The sequence below is a fragment of the Polyodon spathula genome, chromosome 18 (genome assembly GCF_017654505.1).
Source record: "Polyodon spathula isolate WHYD16114869_AA chromosome 18, ASM1765450v1, whole genome shotgun sequence".
NCBI classification, from domain to species: Eukaryota; Metazoa; Chordata; class Actinopteri; order Acipenseriformes; family Polyodontidae; genus Polyodon; species Polyodon spathula.
Window position 1 is genome coordinate 27,599,918 of NC_054551.1, and position 23,242 is coordinate 27,623,159.

Genomic DNA, 23,242 nt, shown 5'->3' on the forward strand with positions numbered 1-23,242 from the left:
AGCAGACTCCTGTCAGACTGGAACATACTGGGAAGCAGCTCATTCTTTGTTGTTTGGAGGTTTGGGAATGACCACATAATTAACAGAAGCAAAAAACATTAAAAACACCCAAGGGAAAAACATTGGGAAGGCATCCTTGTAGGGAGAGCTTGCGTCTTGGCCTTAACATATTGAGTTAACTGCTAAATATGGCCACCAGTTATCTTAAGGATCACTTCTAGCCATGGACTAGCATTATAAACAACAGAACAACTATCCACAGGAATAGTCAACAGTTCTTGATGGATGACGTCCTTCATTTTAGCCACTGCTGTTAGACCAGAGCAGTGCAAAAGAAGTGGCCTGCTGATTTTTATAAACACCCTGTGTTTCACTTATAATATAACATGTGTTACATATTTAACTGCTCTCATATTTCGTAACGGTGTCTTAGAAATGTCAGCTGAATAACACAATTGATTTTTAACCCTCTCTATATTGAAAAAAACAGGCTGCGCTGACACAGCTTGTATATATTGTGCTGGCTTACATTTAATGGATTGTGTGGATTGATCTGTTTGCTTTCGGTTCTCTTGTCGGTTGTCTTTACATGAGAATGGCTTACAGTCACTGCTATGATTATTTACATAACCATGTCATTATTAACCCAGCCTAGAATACAGGTATTTATTTTATTTAGGATTTTAAGAGAAACAATAATTTTTATGTAATGCTAATGTGCATCACCTACTGTTAAAGCAGATATAAGGCGGTATTTTAGTGTTGTACTTGGATCCTAACAGTTTATTAGAATTCCTCTCCATCACATTATTTAGTTTATGCATTATAAGTTACAAAATGAATGCATTTACCATAACACCTATTCATAAGAGTGAAAAACAACAATATTTAAAAGTGTGTGCGGGGGATTCTGACTCTTCCCTATGAACTACCAGAAAAGAAAGTAAAAACAAAAATAAAGGATTAAAGGAAACCAACTAGACACCACGCATCATTTATTTATTTATTTATTTATTCTGACTGCAATATATAAGCAGTCTCTTGCCGCCATGTCATTTTTCTTGGCATGCAATCTGTGTGCCACCGTCATCTTATGTAAAAAACATAGAGACTACAGACTATTATCACTTTTAACAACATTTGTCATTTTGAATTGATATTTTTATTTCAACAGGGGAAGCCAATACAGGCAGCAATATGCCTTCCCTGCAGCTTATCCAACACTAGTTTTTCCGTTACAGAAATATAAACCAGCAACCTATAAACATGCAAAAAAAGAGAGATATACTTGCTTTTACAAGTTCTGTTTTAAGTAATGTGTTATTAGTAGTTTCATTTTTAAAGGTGACATCCGCTATTTGGTTCTGGTTCAGAAAAACCTATGTGCATAATGGTTTGTGAAATGATAATTACATTTGGAAATGGAAGAAAGCCAGTGTATGAAGTAAAAAAGTTGCAGCATACAGTGTTTTGGGAAGAGATATTATTTAAAAAAAAAATTCAGATTGAAAGGTAGAGGGAAAGGATTAAAACAAAAAAACATGTTGAGTAGGGGATACTCACACGGAGAGGAACTGTCTTAGCTGGCAGCTATCATTTCTAAGAACACTTTAAAAGGTATTTATAGGTACTGTCAGAGATGGTCCTGTAGCAAATCTGTTATTCCTTTCAGGCTTCACCAAGATTTTGACAAAATGATAAGATGTATTACTTGGCTAAATACAATCTTCAGCTGTGCTCCACTCTTGCCATAACATCCCTCAAGAGCAAATCACTTTGCCTGCTAAGGAGAGATATGCATTCTGATGAGACAAACTGTTACAGTTAAAGCGATTTGGGGGCCCTTTCATAACAGCACCACCCTTATCAGTGGCTTGTGGGTGAGGGCTGTTTATCCATCCCATCAGATCTCTAAGAAGCAATGAAAAAAATCCACAGCTATGTTTAACCCTGTAACATATCAACCATTTTGGACAAAAGTGTACTCCCACCAAAGAACTACGTAAAGGGGGAAAGCCAACTGGAGGCATCTAGAATAGACAAATGGATGACGGTTTGGACAATACAAAGCTGGTTCATAAAAACGTACAACGGAATGTTCTTACCTGATTCCTCAAAGTCTGCATTAAAGCTGGCCCAGGCTTTCTTGCTTTTACGCAGATTGTCCTCCATAACGTTGATATCTGTGGAAGGACAGTTGCACTCTGGGAACTTGCTGCTGCACTGGCACCAGCAGTCATTGCTGCGACAGAGGAGCTCACCCTCTGAATTGCAGGCCACATAGCTGAGGGCCGCCTCCACGAAACGGTTCTGAAGAAACTCTGGGAGGATGTCTTGGAGGCCTAAGATTAAAATGAGGAGAAAAAAAAATCCTGGGAAATCCTTTCTTTGAACTGTTCAGGGTCTTATGAATTGTTAGTATGGCAGCATACCCCCTACCAGGAGTTTAAGTGAGGAGGTAGCTTCTCCTGAAACTTACCACAGAAAGTCAACCATATATTTTTTTTTAAAGTCATACAGTTATTACGGAAGGATAATGTGTTTATTTGATCCGTTGAAAACAGGTTGTTCCACTAATATGTAATTATATGGTACTTCATACTCTCTTTTATAATTGTATTATGTGAATGATTTAAAATTTACATTTTTATATTTCTGTATTACTGTAGACAGTAGTTGGGCTACTGGTGTTTTTACAGGAGAGCAAATATTTTAAATGAATAAATCCCTCTTGTTTTTTATCCATTTTAAACAGGGGGAAAATGCACTTAAGTCATGTTTTCTGAAAGAAAAATCTGCAATGGTTCTGCTGTTTCCAGCTGCGATATTCACCTTTGATATCCACTTCCCCAGCGATATTCACCTTCTGGCTATGGATCACTGATGGGAACACATGTTAAAATTTCCAGCATCGCTTTCTACTCAGTTCAGTGGAACCCTAACATAAGCCTATCATGTTGCAATTACCATAAAAAACATACCCACACACACATAAGAACAAGGAAAAACAATCCAACCTGTGAATTGGGTCAGTGCTTTGAACCAAAATGCCTGAGAGTGACAAATCCTGCATTATAAGTTAATGTCTAAGTCATAATTTAACAGAAAATGATAGGACTGCAGATCTCAGTTGTATTTTTTTTTTTATGTTATTTAAGGTATATCATTTAAGTACATGATCCTTTAATGGTTATTTTTTGGGTTATATAAATAGTAGAACTCAATTTCTACAGTACATTGATCTCCAGATCCATTCACATTAGTAAATAATGTAAAAAAAGACTCTGAACCTGAGTTATAGAATGTAGGCTACATGACTCTTTGAATTTAGGTCAATACTTAATCTAGTAAAGGGGAATTCTGGGCTGCTAACAATGGGCTCCTTAATTGCATCAATCAGAAAATTTGGAATTTATTTTTTTTGGACAAATCTAATGAATTACAAGGGTGCACTTTTCATAGAGTGCATATAAATATACCTACTCTGATTTTCCTAGAAATGATTACTGTGGTTACAGGATCCCTAGCAGCTGGAGGCCTCCTTTAGGTGATGACAGTGTCAAGTTAGTTGATTACTTTAATGTCAAACAGAGGTAAATCAACAGAAATAGAACGCTTTTTGGTGGTATATCTTCCTCCCGACCTCTGAGGGCGCTAAGTAACGGGAACAGAGTACCCTGGACTGTTTGGCCTGAAAATTCATTCCCAGGGTTAAAAGGAAGTCAGTCATATACAAAGGGGGCGGAGCTTCAGTGCACTAACTCATCGACCCAGAAGGGAAATGATGTGGCAGCCGCAGATTGGAGGAGCGGCTGAAATCGTTTACCAAGGGGTCATGTGTGACAGTACAAGAAGGGAATGAAGTGACATAATCTAGTCCTTCTTTATGGTTAAGGAATCGATGGGAAGGACCTGTGTTATATCGTGCGTGAGTGTTTTGTTTGTTTTGTCTCGTCTCTAACTACTGTTACTTGTTATTTAGTAGACGACTAAACACGTCCGGAGCTGTCCACAGAGGCCAGCACAAACCCGGCCATCACTTCATTTGTTACCACAATTAATCGTATTTTGCACCACGAGCACTACAGCTCTCACCCAGGACTGGTGACCATGTTTGTGTATTGTGTGTGTACTATTGCTTGTGTTTATTATTTGGGACTGCAACCCATTTATTTATTCCAGTGCATTACACATTGCTGTGCATTGCATGGAATTATTGTTTAGTCACCAGACCAGGAATATAATTAAAAAACAGTTCTAAATGGATTACAATGGTCTATCTCCTGATTACGCACCGCATCACACCTGCACCTGTACACTGCAACCCACTTTGCCACAGGCATAAATAACTAAATGCAGCCATAATGGAAAAAAGGTTCAGAGAGATTGTTTTCCCTCTCTTGCCTCTTACCTTTGATATTAAACAGCATATTAAGCTGCTGACATTCCAGCAGTCATGTGACATATTTAAAAATAAAATTCTGAATGTTCTTCTGGCTAACACAAATCCCTTTACTGTCATGTAAAACAGTAAAGAGATTTGTAAATAAATATTTTAACACAATATTGCATTATGATCTAAATTAAATATAGCAGACGACCACACGTCATAAAATCAATTTTCTGTCCCCATTAGTTACATTGCAGAGACAGTAGTTAATAAATAAACAGAAACTACATAAATACAGAGACACAATGTTATAATAAAGATGACAAGGCAGGGTTTTCCAATCCAGTTATAACCTCTGGCTCTTTCTCTTCCTGCCATCAATGCATTCTTGAGGAATGTTTTTCCACTGCAGTCATGAGATCAGCAGCACTTCTGGACTTGGGAGATTTCCTTTCGAGGTTCATGGCCATCATATTTTCTGCTGGATTCATGTGATGGATTGGTTTGGCCACAGCATGGATGTTATTTTCTTGTGTGTGGGTGTGAACTGAGTTATTTGATGTGATTATGCCTCTGTTTGGTTAACAGAGGCATAATCCTCTTTTTCAAAATGACCATATATCACAGTTCCAAAGCGCCAACCTTGTTTTCTCACCTTTAAAGTTTGAGTAAGATGTGGGGTATCCGTATTTATCCATTAAATACAGACAGTTGTATTTCTTTTTTTTCCCCACGGTAAGTCATTGCGTATGTTTTTATCTGCACTTTATTGTGTGTTAGCTTGGAAATAAGTTGACGCTTTTCTGAATATATTGTATAATTACTATTCACTTGTTTGCCTCTGGCTGCAAGTACAGCATTTATTGATTTGTTCTCCACAGAGACAGACACATAATCCAAATAATTTTACATAGAGTACTTGAATAAATGTCATATAAATGAGTGTGTGTGTGTGTGTGTGTGTGTGTGTGTGTGTGTGTGTGTGAGAGAGAGAGAGAGAGAGAGAGAGAGAGAGAGAGAGAGAGCTCTTACCTTGTAAATGAATTTTGTTTTCAGGACTGTGCACTAAGACTGAACTGACTGAATCTAGGCTGTCATAATTACTGCATCCTAGCGGTCCAGTCCTGGTTTCTGTTACCTAGGAAACAGGAAGGCATTTTTAAAATCACTTATCAGTATTGCATACTTTTCCATTGATACACTTTACATGAAAGAATACCAATTGACAATACATTTTATTAAGGAATTTGTCAATACAGAAATGTCATAGGCTTTAGATTTTAATCCACCTCATTAAAGAAACTGAAGTGTGGTGCATCCTTGAGGTGATGCAATAATAATTTATATAGCAAGTGTTTGGTCCTGGATTTTAATTTAAAAAGGGTAGTAGTATGCTTTGAGTCTGATTTCAGTTGAATCAGTCAAGGCTGGTTCATATTTAAGTCTTACTAGAATAGGGAGATGGTTGTGCAAACGTAAAGCTACAGTTGAGATAAATTCAACTCTAACAACCACTCTTCCTTGGGTCACCTGACAGTTTCATGACCAGAGAAGCTATAAGTCTCCTGTCATTGAAGTATTAACCAGTATTTATTTGGCTTGGTAACAGGCTGCATTATCTTTCACCTTCATATACCATTTGTCATATAATAACACATACAGCTGTCTAAGTTCTATAGTTCAATATCACCTGCTCTGGTCCCAAAAACATGTTTCACCTTCCTATCTCGGCAAAGAGACACAGCATAACAGAGTACAATTAGAGTGAGTTGCTCAGTGTTCTTGTAGGCTTTTATTCCTAACCACTGTATATTTCAACGAAAATACAGCTCTCTATATAATGGGTAATATCCTCCATCTGAGGAGGAGGCCAAGAATCACAGCGACATGCATTCATTGGGGATCTGATCTATTACTGACATAGTAACCTACCTTCTGGCAACCCCACAGTATGTAGACACCAGGTTTTTACCAACTGTTAGAATTTAGATCACTTGAATCCTGGTGCAGAATTTCAAGTAGTTGCTGATGGAATTCAATGTAACCTAACAGATGATGTTATTTATATTGTGTTGCCTGTTATCCTTGTTATAGACAGTTGTTTAAGCACTGTTTGCAGACAAGGTTAAGGTTACTTTTGCAGCAGAAGCTGCTGTCTGTAAACAGAGCGGTTAGCAAATGGACAGATGAAGTTGATTTGTACAGTTTTATTTAAGCCTATATGACACTGTGATTTTGCTGAGCAACGTATACAGAAAATTAAGTGTCATAATTAAGTGTAATTTTACACTGAACTTACTACTTACAAAATGTGGGTGAATGCAGTTCCATTTTAGAACATGAAATTGATCCTGGGGTTAGTAAAGCTGTTTAAAGTTGCCTAAAGCTGCCTGGATTATTAAAATGGGTGTTTGTCAATGGAGAAGATGAAGTGGTGTTTGTAGAGACAGTTTCCCTGGAGAACTGACATTTCTGTCTTCAGATGGAAGCAGATTTTATTGACATGTTTCGGTGGAGTACAGTAACTTTCATGGCTTAACTCATTACATGTCTAAAGTTGGTTTAACTATTGTACCCTGAGAAAGGAGCTTTGAGTTGTTATACAGTGTGTATTGTAGTAATTGCAGAGATAGTTAAAGATGTTCCCTGAATATTGTACACTGCACACTGGTTTAAAGAGTGTTAGGAGTTAAAGTTAACCTGACAGCGATAGCTTACCAGATAGAGAACGTTTCTATAGACCGTGTGACTAGGAGAGTTCAAGTACCTTAATGGCAGAGGTTGCTATCTGGAGATGGTGCAGTCTTCTTAGTGTACTCTCCCTGTCAATAAAATAAGAGGCTGCCAGCTGATGCAGGGTCTCCAGAGTTGCTGCTGAACTGTTGCCATTGCCTTCTGCTTTTTTGCTCAACTTCTGCTTGTCCAAAAATATAGTAAGTGATTCTTCTCCTACAAACATAATTTAAACATTAAGAAATGGGGACATACTTTATGTTAACTTCGTATTTTTTATTTACACTGCTTTACCAAGTAATAAAACACTATCTGTGGTCTTCAATCATTCACTATAAAACGTTGGAAAGAGGAATCGGGGATTATTGCTCTTCCAAACAATGAAACATTGTAAAGAAATGTTGTACAGTAGGTTGAGACACTGGTCTTGTACATAAGGATTTAAAGTGGTTGCACAGGCAAGGTGTGGTTTGTTTGTTTGCACTGTCCATAACCCACTTGGTCAAATCCTAATGTTTTCCCAAGCAATGCATCTCTTATATTGCACTTTATCATCATAACTAGTACATGTATTATCTTCCACTTTACAACACAAAGTATACAGAATATACTATACAGAAGGGAGCTTATGTAAATGACACAGAGACCTTGGTCAGGTATCCACAAATGATGTTTTTCCCCTGGGATTTCAGCTTTAAGATCATTCCTAGCCAGTCTCATCGAAGGGACCTTTCTGCAGAAAACTTTTTTTTATTGCACTTTCTACACAGATAAATCACATCATGGGAAAACAGAAGGCAATAGATACTGTGTCGGGTTAGGTATTTTGGAAAAGTAAATTACATATTACATTACCACACAAATCAATTTTTTAAATTGCACAAAATTAAATGTATTTTGAAAATAACACAATTTTCTCTAAAAGTCAATCTGCAGCACTACAACTCCATCACAGAGCCAAAATTACAGTTAATTAAAAAATATAACAATGTCTCACACATATACCGTAATGTGTGTCAATGAAACAATGGCATCAGGGTGTAGCAAATTCTGCAAAGCAACAAGGATTTTTAGAATGCACCCAGTAAAGCCTTTTAAATCCTGCCAGCCAATGAAGGCTGAAAAACCACTATAGTGGAACAGAAAGGAAGTAAAACTTTATAAAAAATGATGCAAGATAAAATAAAACGTTCTGCTCCTTTGTGCATTAAGAGCGGCACGACCATGGGGTTTCATCATGCATCTTAACGGCACAGCAATCTACCTTTGTTTTATAGCATGATCTTAAAACATTGACGCGCCCTTAAAATAATAATGTACAGAAAGAGAAGCATGCTATACGATGATGATATTTACATTTTATTATAAACACTTTTGCTTTCTGTACTCTTCAAATATCTCTCCTGAATGAAACAGTGGTTAAAATGCACCTATAATCTGAAGCGATTGTAGGAGCTTCACGTGGCTATAGTGCACTCGCTTATAAAACCAAGCATTCATTAGATATGACGAAGCATAATCCAGTATTGACATTTATTGTCCCCGGTTAGGACAAGCAGATGCTATATATGTACAACAAGATCAATCTGTGAGAGAAAACGTAGTTAATCAAGACAGATAGATAATTTGAGCTAAAACGTCAAATAACAATTGATCCGTTAAAGATAAATAGGTAGATAAAAAAATGTGTGGGTGTCAGAATCGACCAGATAAAAGTTCAAGTAAGATAAACTATCTGGTTCATTAGTTCTTCCCATTTTCTCTCACCAATTGATCCTATTGTACTGATGACAAAATCCCGGGGCTTCATTAAATATGCACGTAGAATTAAAGGTAACCAATTACTGCTTTTAAGGAATAGATTAGTAATTTACATAGTAATTAAATTTTATGCACACCAGTACTGTACAAGTGATGGACACATATGCTCAAGGAATAGAAACAAATGCGCTGTGTTTACCTCCTAGTGTGGCCGACACCAGAAAGTGGGTCCCGTATTTCCTGATCAGGTTTTCATTGATCTGCTGCAGACTGGGCCGGCGTCCCAGCAGTCTCAGATTACGAATGAACTCGGGGGTCAGGGGTAAGGGGGCCTTAAAATAGTCCCGCCGTTCTGCAGCCAGGTTATTCACCTTCCAGTGGCTGAACTCTCTGCAATAAAACATACGTTCTGTCACGTGTTTATGAACCGTTTATTCAAAGATGTATTGCACCCTTATGGAAAGCTATAAAACCATATCATTTGGTTGTTTCAGTGGGCGTGTGATAGAGCGAGATTAAAATATAGCAATGTTTATTGTAACAGGAACCCCCTTGATAAAATCTGAATAGATTATATATATATATATATATATATATATATATATATATATATATATATATATATATATATATATATTATATTTGGTCTAAATATCTTAAGAACTGTCATTGCAGTAACGAGTAATCTCACTCCCTCACACACACACACACACACACACACACACACACACAAAAAAAACAACTATGCAGTTATCTAATACCCTAGACACACATCTAACTGTAAATGAAGTACGATTAAAACACACTGAAATCACTTCATTACCGTTAACTTAATTCAAAGTTGCACGTTGATCTGCATTGTTTATTTAGTGTGAGAACTGCTATAGATGTTTAGTAAAGCATTTGGAGCAGCAATTCCTCCCCGTTGTCCCCTATGTACAATATGCTGAAGAGACGGTCCCTCCCAAATAAGAGAACTATGAAAATGAAATAATTACCTTCGCTATTATTCTTTATGGACCACTAGTAAATGAATGCAGATCAGGACCCCCAAACCAGGCAAAGGACTGTAAATAATTTGCACAATCAGAACAGACCAAAACCTCCTTCACTTGATCATTAGTAAATTGATTTGGGTGGCATGGTCAAGCAAGCATGAAATAAAATAAAGTGGGAGGCTTATGAAAATTACTCCACAGACTTAAAAAAAAAGGTTGCATGTCCTTTCATTTTTTCAAATTAACTGTAGCTATTGTGTGGCCCTTTGAAGATGGTTTTATTAAGTTAATTAGAGGTAGAACAAGCGGAGGACGTCCCGCCTGCCACTAATGATGATGGATGGGCATAATTAAAGGGCTTAAATACAAGCTGATGTAACCTGGAGCTCTGCAGGGTTTCAATATGCATGTATTATAAAACATGCTTCTCCACTTTGGACACCTGAACAGCTGCACTGCTCAGACACCTTTTCTATTTTCAGCTCCTGTGTTTGTTATCCAATGCAGATAACCTCAGGCTGTGGCAGTCGCATTGTAACCTCATTATAAAAGCAGTCCACACTTGCCCTTCTAAAATGAAAGGGAGACAGATAAAAGATGTGTATCAGTGCATTTAAGTCCTTTACCCTGGGAATTGTCTAATTCTGATACAATAGCACCATTAAGCCCCCCTTTCATCTGGGATCTTATATTTCTGATAATGTGCTCTGGTCATTCAAATATAATTGAATGCATACAGTCATTAATCTGTGTATGTTGCTGTAGACACAGGAGGGAAACTACAATTGCTGTTGATGTTTGCTGAATATTTAGTTTTGATTGCCCCATTAAAAATCATGCAATAAATGATTAGGTCACCAGGAGATACTAAGCTGGAGAACATTTTTTTCTCCAAATATTAACAATTTATATAGCGGAGTGATTTTACAGACAAAATTTTTTTTAAATAAATGAATAATAATGCAGAGGTATGTTTGAACAATACAGCAGATGATTCCAAATGTGTTGACTAAAGCTATTTATTTTGTTGTTTTGTAAATTAAGTGGTGAGTGTTTTATATCCTTTCAGAAAGTGATTAAGCCAGAATTCAGACCAAGGATGTAGGAGTTCACAGTCTTTTGCCTAACCAGCAGGACAATACCTCCTTAAATATCGAAACCTTACACAGTAAAAAATATTCAGAACAAGAACATGTTTTGCTTTCATACGGTATAAGTTAATAATTTAAACAGAACCTTTAAAAATGTAGTTTGCACAGGCATGTTACAAATGTGAATGATGTTCAACTAATCACTTGGAATTGTGTTCTTTTTTGTGGCTCTGGTGTACAAAATGCTTAGGACAAAATTTACTAAAGCCTATAGTCCTAAATCTTAAAAAAAGAAAAGTTTCCAAAATATAGACAGAGCTTTAGTTGTTAAATGTATTGTTGATAATGTTTTAACATTAATTTTCCTACCCATAATCATCTTCAGAACCACTGCAGTTAACCCTTTATTTTATAATACTGTATGCTAGGTACACTAGCAGGCTGATTGTAACCATGTTGGCTCATGTTACAACAGCAAGAGAACATTCAAAGAGGAGATTAAATGTTTAAGAGATACAAATGGCAAAATCATAGAGGAAGAAAAAAAATAGCAAATATGTTAAATGATTACTTTTCACAAGTTTTTACAAAGGAAGATACTGACAACATGCCCCACATGTCATCCAGTTCCTATCCAGTTTTAAATAACTTTAGCATAACTGAGGCAGAAGTGTTAAAGGGACTAGGAGCTCTTAAAATAAACAAATCCCCTGGGCCGGATGAGATCCTCCCAGTAGTACTCAAAGAAATGAAAGAAGTAATTTACAAACCGCTAACCAAGATCATGCAGCAGTCTCTTGACACAGGGGTGGTACCGACAGACTGGAAAATTGCAAATGTAATACCGATCCACAAAAAGGGAAACAAAACTGAACCAGGTAACTACAGACCAGTAAGCCTGACTTCTATTATATGCAAACTTATGGAAACTATAATAAGATCCAAAATGGAAAATTACCTATATGGTAACAGGGTACTGGGAGACAGTCAACATGGTTTTAGGAAAGGGAGATCGTGCCTAACTAATTTGCTTGATTTTTTTGAGGATGCAACATCGATAATGGATAATTGCAAAGCATATGACATGGTTTATTTAGATTTCCAGAAAGCTTTTGACAAAGTCCCGCACAAAAGATTAATTCTCAAACTGAACGCAGTTGGGATTCAAGGAAACACATGTACATGGATTAGGGAGTGGTTAACATGTAGAAAACAGAAAGTACTGATTAGAGGAAAAACCTCAGAATGGAGTGTGGTAACCAGCGGTGTACCACAGGGATCAGTATTAGGTCCTCTGCTATTCCTAATCTACATTAATGATTTAGATTCTGGTATAGTAAGCAAACTTGTTAAATTTGCAGACGACACAAAAGTAGGAGGAGTGGCAAACACTGTTGCAGCAGCAAAGGTCATTCAAAATGATCTAGACAAGATTCAGAACTGGGCAGATACATGGCAAATGACATTTAATAGAGAAAAGTGTAAGGTACTGCACGCAGGAAATAAAAATGTACATTATAAATATCATATGGGAGATATTGAAATTGGAGAAGGAATCTATGAAAAAGACCTAGGAGTTTTTGTTGACTCAGAAATGTCTTCATCTAGGCAATGTGGGGAAGCTATAAAAAAGGCTAACAAGATACTCGGATACATTGTGAAAAGTGTTGAATTTAAATCAAGGGAAGTAATGTTAAAACTGTACAATGCACTTGTAAGACCTCATCTTGAATATTGTGTGCAGTTCTGGTCACCTCGCTATAAAAAAGATATTGCTGCTCTAGAAAGAGTGCAAAGAAGAGCGACCAGAATTATTCCGGGCTTAAAAGGCATGTCATATGCAGACAGGCTAAAAGAATTGAATCTGTTCAGTCTTGAACAAAGAAGACTACGTGGCGACCTAATTCAAGCATTCAAAATTCTAAAAGGTATTGACAGTGTCGACGCAAGGGACTTTTTCAGCCTGAAAAAAGAAACAAGGACCAGGGGTCACAAATGGAGTTTAGAAAAAGGGGCATTCAGAACAGAAAATAGGAGACACTTTTTTACACAGAGAATTGTGAGGGTCTGGAATCAACTCCCCAGTAATGTTGTTGAAGCTGACACCCTGGGATCCTTCAAGAAGCTGCTTGATGAGATTTTGGGATCAATAAGCTACTAACAACCAAACGAGCAAGATGGGCCGAATGGCCTCCTCTCGTTTGTAAACTTTCTTATGTTCTTATGTTCTTATGTTTATTAGGTGCCCCAAAAACATTTTCTGCCTTTATTCAATTTTTAACCCTAATTCACTTGTCCAAACTAGACGCAGTTAAATATTCCCTCTGAAAGGGGCACTGGTTCACTCATAAAAGCGGATCAAGAGTGGTGTACTTTCAGGGGGGGTTTAACAGAAAGAAAACTGAGAAGAAATTAAAATCGATCTATAATACGAGTCTATCAGGTCGATGGCACCATTATTTGTTCACCTAACACAAACCAATCAAAAAAGACATCAACAGCAAAACCTTAAGGTCAATGGCTTAATCATATATCCACATTCATGTCAATAGGAATGCAGTCTCAAAACCACATCAAACTCGCAGATAAAGTGGAAGACGTAAAGAAAACATGGTTCTTATATCTATTGCTGACCAACACAATTCATTTTTTTACATTTTCTATGTGAATGTACACAATGTATCTTACCAGGGAAACAAACAAAACAAAATTGCTAGGGACTACTGCTCTCCAAACACAATCCTTTTTGTTTTGTTTTTTATTTTCATGCTGTTCTGCATTGAGCTTTTATTTGTGAAGGTGGTGTTTATAATTGGATGATGCATTCAAGTTAGAAAGCTTTTGATATGAAAATACACATTCTGTAGAAATATTATAATATTTTTAAAAACTCTTACATTTCTACTAATTAAATAGACAATTAGCATTGCCCAAAGAAAAGCACAGAAGCATCCTAGTAAAATAAATAAATAAATAATATCTCCTATATAGGACTTTTTTATCTACGGAATCCTGAAACTAATATGTTATCTGATTGCAAATATTTCGAGAAAGTGTTGTATATATATATATATTATATATATATATATATATATTATATATATATATATATATATATATATATATATATATACAGTGGCTTGCAAAAGTATTCAGACCCCTGACCAATTCTCTCATATTACCGAATTACAAATGGTACATTGAAATTTCGTTCTGTTTGATATTTTATTTTTAAACACTGAAACTCAGAATTATTGTAAGGTGACATTGGTTTTATGTTGGGAAATATTTTTAAGAAAAAAAAAAAACTGAAATATCTTGCTTGCATAAGTATTCAACCCCTGTGCTGTGGAAGCTCCCAGTTTGCACCGATGAAAGAAATTGCCCTAATGAGGACACAATTACCTTACCATTGGCCTCCACCTGTGAACCATTAAAGTTGCTGTCACATTTTCTGGATAAAAACCCCACTGTTGAAGGATCATTGGTAAGGCTGTGAATGAAGGAAAATGAAGACCAAAGAGCATTCTACAGAAGTTAGAGATAAAGTAATACAAATGCATAGATTAGGGAAAGGGTACAAAATAATATCCAAGTGTTTGGATATCCCAGTGAGCACAGTTGGATCAATAATCAGGAAGTGGAAGCTGCATCACACCACCCAGGCACTGCCAAGAAAAGGCCGTCCCTCAAAACTCAGCGCTCAAACAAGAAGGAGACTTGTGAGAGAAGCCACAGAGAGGCCAACAATCACTTTGAAGGAGCTACAGAGTTCAATGGCTGGGAGTGGAGTAATGGTGCACCAGTCAACCATATCAAGAGCTCTGCATAACACTGGCCTGTATGGGAGGGTGGCAAGAAAGAAGCCGTTACTCAAAAAGTACCATCTGAAAGCATGTCTGGAGTTGCCAGAAAGCATGAGAGTGACCCAGCTGCGATGTGGGAAAAGGTTTTGTGGTCAGATGAGGCCAAGATAGAGCTTTTTGGCCAAAACTCAAAGCGCTATGTGTGGTGCAAACCTAACACTGCCCATGCCTCAAGAAACACCATCCATACAGTGAAGTATGGTGGTGGCAGCATCATGCTGTGGGGATGCTTCTCATTAGCAGGGACTGGGCATCTTGTTACAATTGAAGGAAGAATGGATGGAGCAAAATACAAAAAAATACTGCAAGAGAATCTGCTTCAGTCTGCTAAAAAACTGAAGCTTGGGAGGAAATTTACCTTTCAGCAGGACAATGTTCCCAAGCACAAAGCCAAAGCAACATTGGAGTGGCTCAAGAACAAAAAGGTGAATGTCCTACAGTGGCCCAGTCAAAGTCTTGATCTCAATCCCATTGAGAATCTGTGGCACTATTTGAAAATTGTGGTCCACAAGCGTCATCCAACCAACCTGAACAACCTGGAGCAAATCTGCCAAGAAGAATGGACAAAATCACTCCGACACTGCATGCAAAGCTGGTACATACTTACCCCAAAAGACTTAAAGCTGTTATTGCAGCGAAAGGTGGTTCTACCAAATATTAATGTGTGGGGGTTGAATACTTACGCAAGCAAGATATTTCAGTTTTTTATTTTTCTTAAAAATATTTCCCAACATAAATCCAATGTCACCTTACAATAATTGATTTTGAGTTTCTGTGTTTAAAAATAAAATATCGAACAGAACGAAATTTCAATTCAGTAATATGAGAGAATTGGTCAGGGGTCTGAATACTTTTGCAAGGCATTGTATATATATTGGCACTAGGATGCTTCCATAGAAAAGTCAGGGCAACAGAAAAAAACATTTTCACAGGGTAATTCAATAAATAATAACAATTAAAAAAAAAATTCAACAAAGGAAAACACTCTAGTATTACATGCTTATTGTGTAAATAAAAACAGAAAGCTTTTGTAATAAAATTTATTTTCTTACGCAACTATGGGTTTCAGGTGGACAATTTGAATAGTGAAAAAAAAGAAAGAAAGAAAATGTTTGCAACTTAAATTGCCAGAGCCGGCATTCTCTCCTTCCCTGTCTGTTGAGACTGTGCCAGTCGCTGACTCTGTCATGCTGGTTTCTGCATGCCGATTCCAGGATTTACTTACTTGGGGGGGGGGGAGCCAAATGTCAGATGCATGTAGGGAGATTAAGGAAAGGCAAGGGGTCCTGCATCAGCACTGAGTGCAAGCCGCTCAATAATAAAGCAATAACAAGAACTGCTGAAAGGGAATTGAAGAAAAGCGAACAATCTATTTTCTGACAATGAAACTTTCTCTGAAATACCTTTAAACAAAGTGAACACATTAGGGCTAATACACCTCGCTGGCTCACATGTCAAATAGCAACAACAAAAGTCAGGACTAAGTTTAAATGATGTCTGCAAAATCATGCAACTTCAAATACAATACCATAATGGCTTATACTGGAAGTGCTATATCTCTTGGTTATTCTGATTGGTCACATTAGTTTCCTGGTTCTTGGAGGCATCTGCAGCCAGCTAGGGGGGGGGTTCATCTTGAGGGACCCTTGCTACATTAATGGTTTGACTTACATTGTTGTGCAGAGGTCCTTTTTTCACTTATTGTTTGTATTTGTAGGAAATGGACATCTAATATTTTAGGCTTGTAAAGTACTGTTAACAATATAAATCTACTTTGAAAACTAGGCTACTGAACGCTTAACTTATTCCAAATTGTACAGATTCTAATTTCAGTGATTCTGTTTCCATTATGCGAGAAAGTCAAAATCACTGATTGTACTGTTGATTAGCAGGTCTAGCAGTGCTGAACATACTCGTTACATAAAACCAGTTTAAAGCATTGGCCTATGTAATCTGAAGTGTCCCACTTAATTATCCAATATTATCAGAGATATCACTGAACTTTATTTATCCATAGACTTAGTGTATTTTAAAACCTTGAAATAGACTTTAAATCAGCTTTATAGACTTTACAACACACTTGCTTCCCCATGAAATACAGGATAACTATAGCTTATTCTGCAGTTACAGGACATCAATTCAAGCGACCCTACTATACACACTAATCTGCTTCATTGTATTTTTTTCTAGTCACTAAACAGCTAAGAACTCTCAAATAAGGTCCCAAGATGATAACTGTAAAGTTCAATATGATAGGAAATCTTTATACAATTATATTATAATAACTTAATTCATATAGCTTGGACCATAACTGTCACAGTTTGGTGTCTTTTTATTGGACCTCAGACACCTCTAACAACATTAAACTTGCCACGAGGGATACATTGTGGATTTGAAAGAAGTCTTTTATCAGTGCATACAGGTCTATTGTGGATTCTCCTAAAACATATTTAAATATCAGCATGTGAGGATCAGTGGTGTTTAATCTTCACAAGGTCTATACATCTGATTTATCTCTTTGTTTCAGTGCCTACAAGGCTTCCACTAGCGGTTTCTGAGATATACAAAATAGCATTTCCTACCAGGACAGTGCTTTGAGGCACTGAATGGCAGGCATGACAGATTTAGTCTCACTATAAATTTAATAGAAAGGTTTTGACATCCATAACATTAAATGCTCAATCATAAGATGTTCAGTAACAGAAATTCTAAAATTACACTAATTTTATGACAAGTGTTTTTGTCAGTGTCTCACGTTTTATAGATTACACCATTCCTACTCTTTTGTCCCATTCTGCCAGAAAAACACAAGGCATTGAAAAGGGACATTATAAGACCTTCCAGACTAGTTTAAGGGCATCAAGTTGTTGTCAGCATGTTAAATTAATAAACTTGAACACTTAAGAACCGAGTTTCTGTATGACCTTATTGAAAGGAGATAATAATCCTCCCCTAAACCACTAATTGATATCCTTGCTTCTGGTGTTTCCATGGAGATTTAGCAGATTGTAGAGCAAAGGGCCAAACATGTTTTAGCTTCAGAGATGGAAGGTGGTAAGAATAAGAGCGATGCATTCATTCGAATTTTGAGAAAAAAACTTCTTCTCCCCCAGCTTTTATTGTGATGCCTGCATCCTCTTCACTTTAATTTTTGTGAAGCTCTGTTTTTTCATCATCATTTCAGATGAGTGTAATCCAAAACTATTCACATGTGGACTCGAATGGAAATGTACCATTTCCAGAATGTACCAGATGGCCCACAGCTAGAGTATACAGTTAGAAACCCAACTGGGATGGCTTGTTTTGTTTGCCTAATCCCATTTATCGCTTTTTAAAAAAACAAAAACAAAAAAACAAAAAAAAACAACAGTGCATATAACAACATATAGTCAACACATTTACACAGCCAGGAAAAGTATAAGCAAATTATGTATCAAGAAAAAAATAGAAAATAATTTGCTGAGTTTCTCTCACCTGTAGATCTTGTATCTGGTGGTGAAGCCCTGTTGGAACCTCTCCTTAAAGTCAGTATACTCAGGGGAGCGGTGAAAGGGTCCCCTGTCAAAGAGGAGCCAGTCCAGGTGCCCGTCCGTCCTGGCAGCTTCTGTGGAGGTGGCACGCTGATCCGGAGCAGCAGCAAAAACCAAAAACCAGCCGAGACGACCCAGTACTGCCCACTGCCATAGCAACATCAACGACAACCATCTAGCAGCTGACGAGCACTGCCAACGCAACTCCATCCTGCCCTAGTGCACCCGGGACCAGCATTCTTCTTGTAATCTCTCAGGACCTGCAGAGCAAAGAAGAAGGGGAAATGCAACATAAGATTCTTGTGATTCTGTTCCCACGAATATCATTGATGAAACCTATTTCGCTGTCCAAACACTATGTTTTACAATGACCACCAGTTGCACCTGGTCTTTGCCTTCCATATATGGCATTTATAATTCCTTTAAAATTGGGAGCATGTGAATAATATGTGAATGTTCCTCTAATTTAGTCTATTTAGATTTTTATGATTTTCAAATTTTTTTGGCATAATTGCTAATCTATTAATGTTATTTTAGATATTCTTACATTTGGCACAGTAACTAGTTTTAATTTCTGGGAACGTATACAGTTGTCTATAGGCTAAGGGCTGATTGTTACAGCGTGATCCTGCAGCAGAGTGCTTCTGTGGAAACTTTGTTGTGGGCAAATTCTTGTTGCCCTCGTTGCCAGAGCAAATGCTTCTAATTTCTTTCAAATCAAAACGCAAACATCTCAAGATTTGACAAAAAGGATTCTGTGACATTGTCTATATATATATATATATATATATATATATATATATATATATATATATATATATATACAGATATATATATATGTTTCAATAACAAATGAAAAAAAAAAAACCCAAATCTTGCCCTCACAATATGGGGCTCGACTTTTACACAAGGTCGACTTTTACTCGAGTGAATACGATACATTCCTTCCTGAAATGATGTTAGAATGCATTCTGGTTTTAATAGACACTCACTCAATTAACAGCTCTTTTCAGACCGTAAGCTCCAAAAATACATACGCAGAGGGGTACTGTCTATTAAACACCAGTACTGCTGTTCTTTAAATAGAAGATTGCACAGGGGCTAGAGTTTGAGGATACAGGAGACTTGAGACAACAAAAATATATGTCTGATTTCTTAAACCTACACTTTTACAGCCTCAAGATTAATTTAACAGTTATTTCTACTGTAGTTGGTTGAAAGCTGTGACATATTAGAGAGGCGGTTGGAAGTTGCAATGATTAATAATGTTTTAATATTGATTGTCTTATTGAACACACCAAATGACTGTATTCTTGTATGCGTGCAGTATTAAATGCTAATAAATTACAGTAGAAGGTTGGTATGGAGATGTTCAATTGACTTTTTGGAGGTGCTCCATGGTAACCTGACATCACATTGGTTGAGAACACACATTTTAATTATTCTGTGATTCTGCCTTTGGAATCCGATTTGTTTGTTTGTTTGTTTTTTGTTACACTAGTCACTGGTTAAAAATAGAATTGCCTCATCATACATCTTAAATATTGCAAGGCCTCACAAGGAAACACAGGATAGCTTAAACAACTATCTTAGTTGATTAATATTATTATTAATTATTTATTTTTAAAGTAGCTGGCGCTCTACATTCTAACTGAAATTTTGAATAAAGAAATATAATTACAGCATGCACTTGTGTCAATGTTTCTTCCCACTGTCCTTTCTCCTCCTCTCTCCCACTTCCTGTCTCAGTTTCTTGCCATCCCACTCTTGCTTTCTTTAGTGCACTCACCCTGCTCTGTTCTTTTTCTTTCCAATCCCTTGTCTCAGTTTTATATCACTTTTATAATTTACTCATTCCGCTGCAAGCAAGAAACAAACTGCATGCACAGCAGCAGGGGTGAAGAGATATTTTCTGAGACAGCTGGAGCTATAGCACTTCAATTCATTGCCTTTTTCTTAATTTTCCATATTGAATTTGTTTCTGCAAGTGAACTTGTTGAGGTGAACAGCTCATTTGCATAAATGCCCTTCAATTGAGGTAGAAAAGTAATTACACTGGAACAGGCTTGGACTGTATGGTATAAAAGATCTACCAGCATGGTGCATGGCTGTTGTTAGTCTCATTGTAATTTATGGATCACTAAAAGAAAGAAAGAAAGTTCCTGACTGCGGAGAGTTGACTTCTGAGATGTACCAGTATGTAGGCTAATTGTCTTTACTGCAAAAGAGCAAGATGAAATTCATTTAAAGAGCATTCTGTCCTCTTGTGATTAGTGACCACTATGAGACAGTTGAAACACTGACACCTAGTGCCCTCTGTCTGATTTGCAACAAAACACCTGTTTATCAGCCTGTCTAGTGTGACAAATAGTTATTATGCAATTAAGTAATGCATGTATCTAATCTAAAGCAGATGCAGCGTTAAATCGTTTGGTCCTACTCTACCTCATCCATAAATGTACTGTGCATATGTTTTAAGAACTGTCAATCTGTGATCAAATGTTTTCTGTTCATTGTATAATATGGAACTAAATAAAAAAATACAGTATGCATATAACTGAATCAATAAAACAGGCAGACACCTGAATCTGAGTACAAATTAATAAAAGGGTAAGATAAAAAGTAATTGGTTTGGTCCACAAGCGGGGAAAAGAAACATTGAGAAATTCTGTGTGCCAAATGTGATTATATTTTTTCCATATTTACACTACTTTCTAACACATCAGAAGTCAAGTTGGATTTTAAAAGTTGTATATAACCTTATAATATGATTTAATTGTATTATTTCCTCATAAATCTACAATATCTGCGTACAGTGTATTTCATACCAAAGTCAAAACATGATTGTGTGTTATAATTTCTGTTCACATGTTGTTATTATGTTTTATTGCCTAGCAGTCTTGTGCAACTGTATAATTATACAGATAACATACAATTTGCAGTGCAGAGCCAACCTCTCAAACTGTCGAGAAGAATTGAGCACAGGAGAAAGTAAAGAAAAGCTTCTTCACAAAGCAATTAGGTTCGATAATAGTGACAAAAAATGATGGCAGCTATTAGTATGCACTCCACACAGTAATATACTGAGCAGCTGTCATGAATATACAACATGTGCTTGATCTGTATTGCTATAGTTTGCAATCTATTGCAAGATAAGCACACTGGATTGATATGCATTATAGAAAAAATGATCAATCATGACTCACCCCTTGAAATATTCTAAAGATTTTTTATATTTAAAGTTTAACTTAAACTCAACCCATTCAAATGTAACTAACAATATCATTATTGGTATCTAAACACAAGTAATGTGGGGAAGTTATAGTTATTTTAAAAATGCTGAGCATTATCAAAAGAGGTAGCCACTGCTTTTCTGCTAAACTAATGTTTAACATCTATTCTCCTATTACTTCCACAGGCCCCATTCTCTACACCAAATAAAAGAGGAGTACAGAAAACAAACAAGCAAAAAAAAAGAAAAACATATCTTGTTTATTTTTTTGTTCCTAATCATCATGTATTTACAGGATGGATCAAAATGCTTCACTCATTAGGCAAGGTATAACAACAAGTTATATTGAGATTCGCTTCCAAGCTTATGTCTTGTGCTTCCTCATTATCCAGGTAGACAATAAAACAGCGATGACTCGACTGCACTCACAGGCACCCTCTCGTGCTTCACTGACCTGCTCAAAAGTAGAGGAACCAACAACTACTTAATACAAAGTTCCACTGGGCCAACTGCCAGGATTCTGAGCATAAAAAAAATCTTCAAAATCTCCGACGATAATGAAGATACCAATTACCTAGTAACAGGAATCGGGGTTGGGTAACATTTTCCCAGCTGTTGAGTAAATAAGACCCCAGCTGGCTCTAAATACTGCAGTGTCCTGGGACATAAGCCCCAGTTACCCTAGTTTCCAGCTTCCTTTCTACTCATTATGTCACAAGATGTAAGCAAGAAGATATATAGATGCCCAGAGCCATGCTCAGCCTTAAGTGCATCCAAGCACCTTTAACCACCAGAGAAGTGGACTGGTTCAGTACCAAACACCTTCAAGTGTGTTATTTTATATAAATATCAGATATTGTTCTTCTGATATACAGCCAATTTCATGGCTTTAAACCCCTTTTAGCCTATCAAATATCGTGTAACTGCTATTATAAGAAACTACACTCAACTCAGTAAATGTAACCTGGTATTCCAAGTCTACATTACGTTTAATAAAAAGCCCTGCTCTTTAACCCTTTTCAATATCTGATATCCTATTTCATGACCCTGACATGTTTTGAAGACATTCACTGAGACCCGTCATCCTTCAGTGTGAATATCAATTTTCAGCTTAGAACACTCTGATGGTTTAACTGACCCTAGGAACTAAAAGTGTTGAAAGGTTACTGAGATAAAGTTTTTGAAAATAGAAATACTTTTTTTACTTTATTTTAATGACAAGCAGCAATGAGCAGGATGTTTTCCTTTTATGTCTTCCTGTAAAAGTGAATGTGAAAGCAGCTTGGGCTGATCCAGTCCTCTTTATTGTGCTGCGGACTCACTGACAAGCACTGGCTGAAGGGAAGCTCAAGGTTACTCCTAGGGGAACTAGAAGAATTATAGAATGTAATAAAATCTGAATTGGTTTAGAGTGGTGGTGGGGGGGGGTTGATATGGGGTTGGCTGAAGTTATTGATCTCAAGTTACTGATTCCTTAAACAGTGATGCAAGTGCGGATCACAAATGCTTGAAGAAGTTTTCCAGTGGTAAAATTTAGTATGATTGATGTTATTAAAAAATGTTCACATATTGTAAATTACATCCAACATTCAAACGTGGCTGTGACAGAGATCGAATGACGCTTGGTGTTAGATCTCCCTC

The 23,242-nt window shown here is 36.8% G+C and overlaps 1 protein-coding gene across 1 annotated transcript in view; it reads right to left on the reverse strand.

Annotated features, from left to right (window-relative positions):
- LOC121330490 (BMP/retinoic acid-inducible neural-specific protein 3-like) overlaps positions 1 to 23,242 on the reverse strand; it is a 48,517-nt gene that overhangs the window by 12,593 nt on the left and 12,682 nt on the right. The window contains exons 2-6 of the mRNA XM_041277041.1: positions 18,314 to 18,629; positions 9,084 to 9,274; positions 7,158 to 7,339; positions 5,423 to 5,528; positions 2,106 to 2,342 (exon numbers count right to left, since the gene is read on the reverse strand). Of these exons, the coding sequence (XP_041132975.1) occupies positions 2,106 to 2,342; positions 5,423 to 5,528; positions 7,158 to 7,339; positions 9,084 to 9,274; positions 18,314 to 18,579 (982 nt within the window). The 5' untranslated portion in view covers positions 18,580 to 18,629. The remainder of the gene's footprint in view (positions 1 to 2,105; positions 2,343 to 5,422; positions 5,529 to 7,157; positions 7,340 to 9,083; positions 9,275 to 18,313; positions 18,630 to 23,242) is intronic.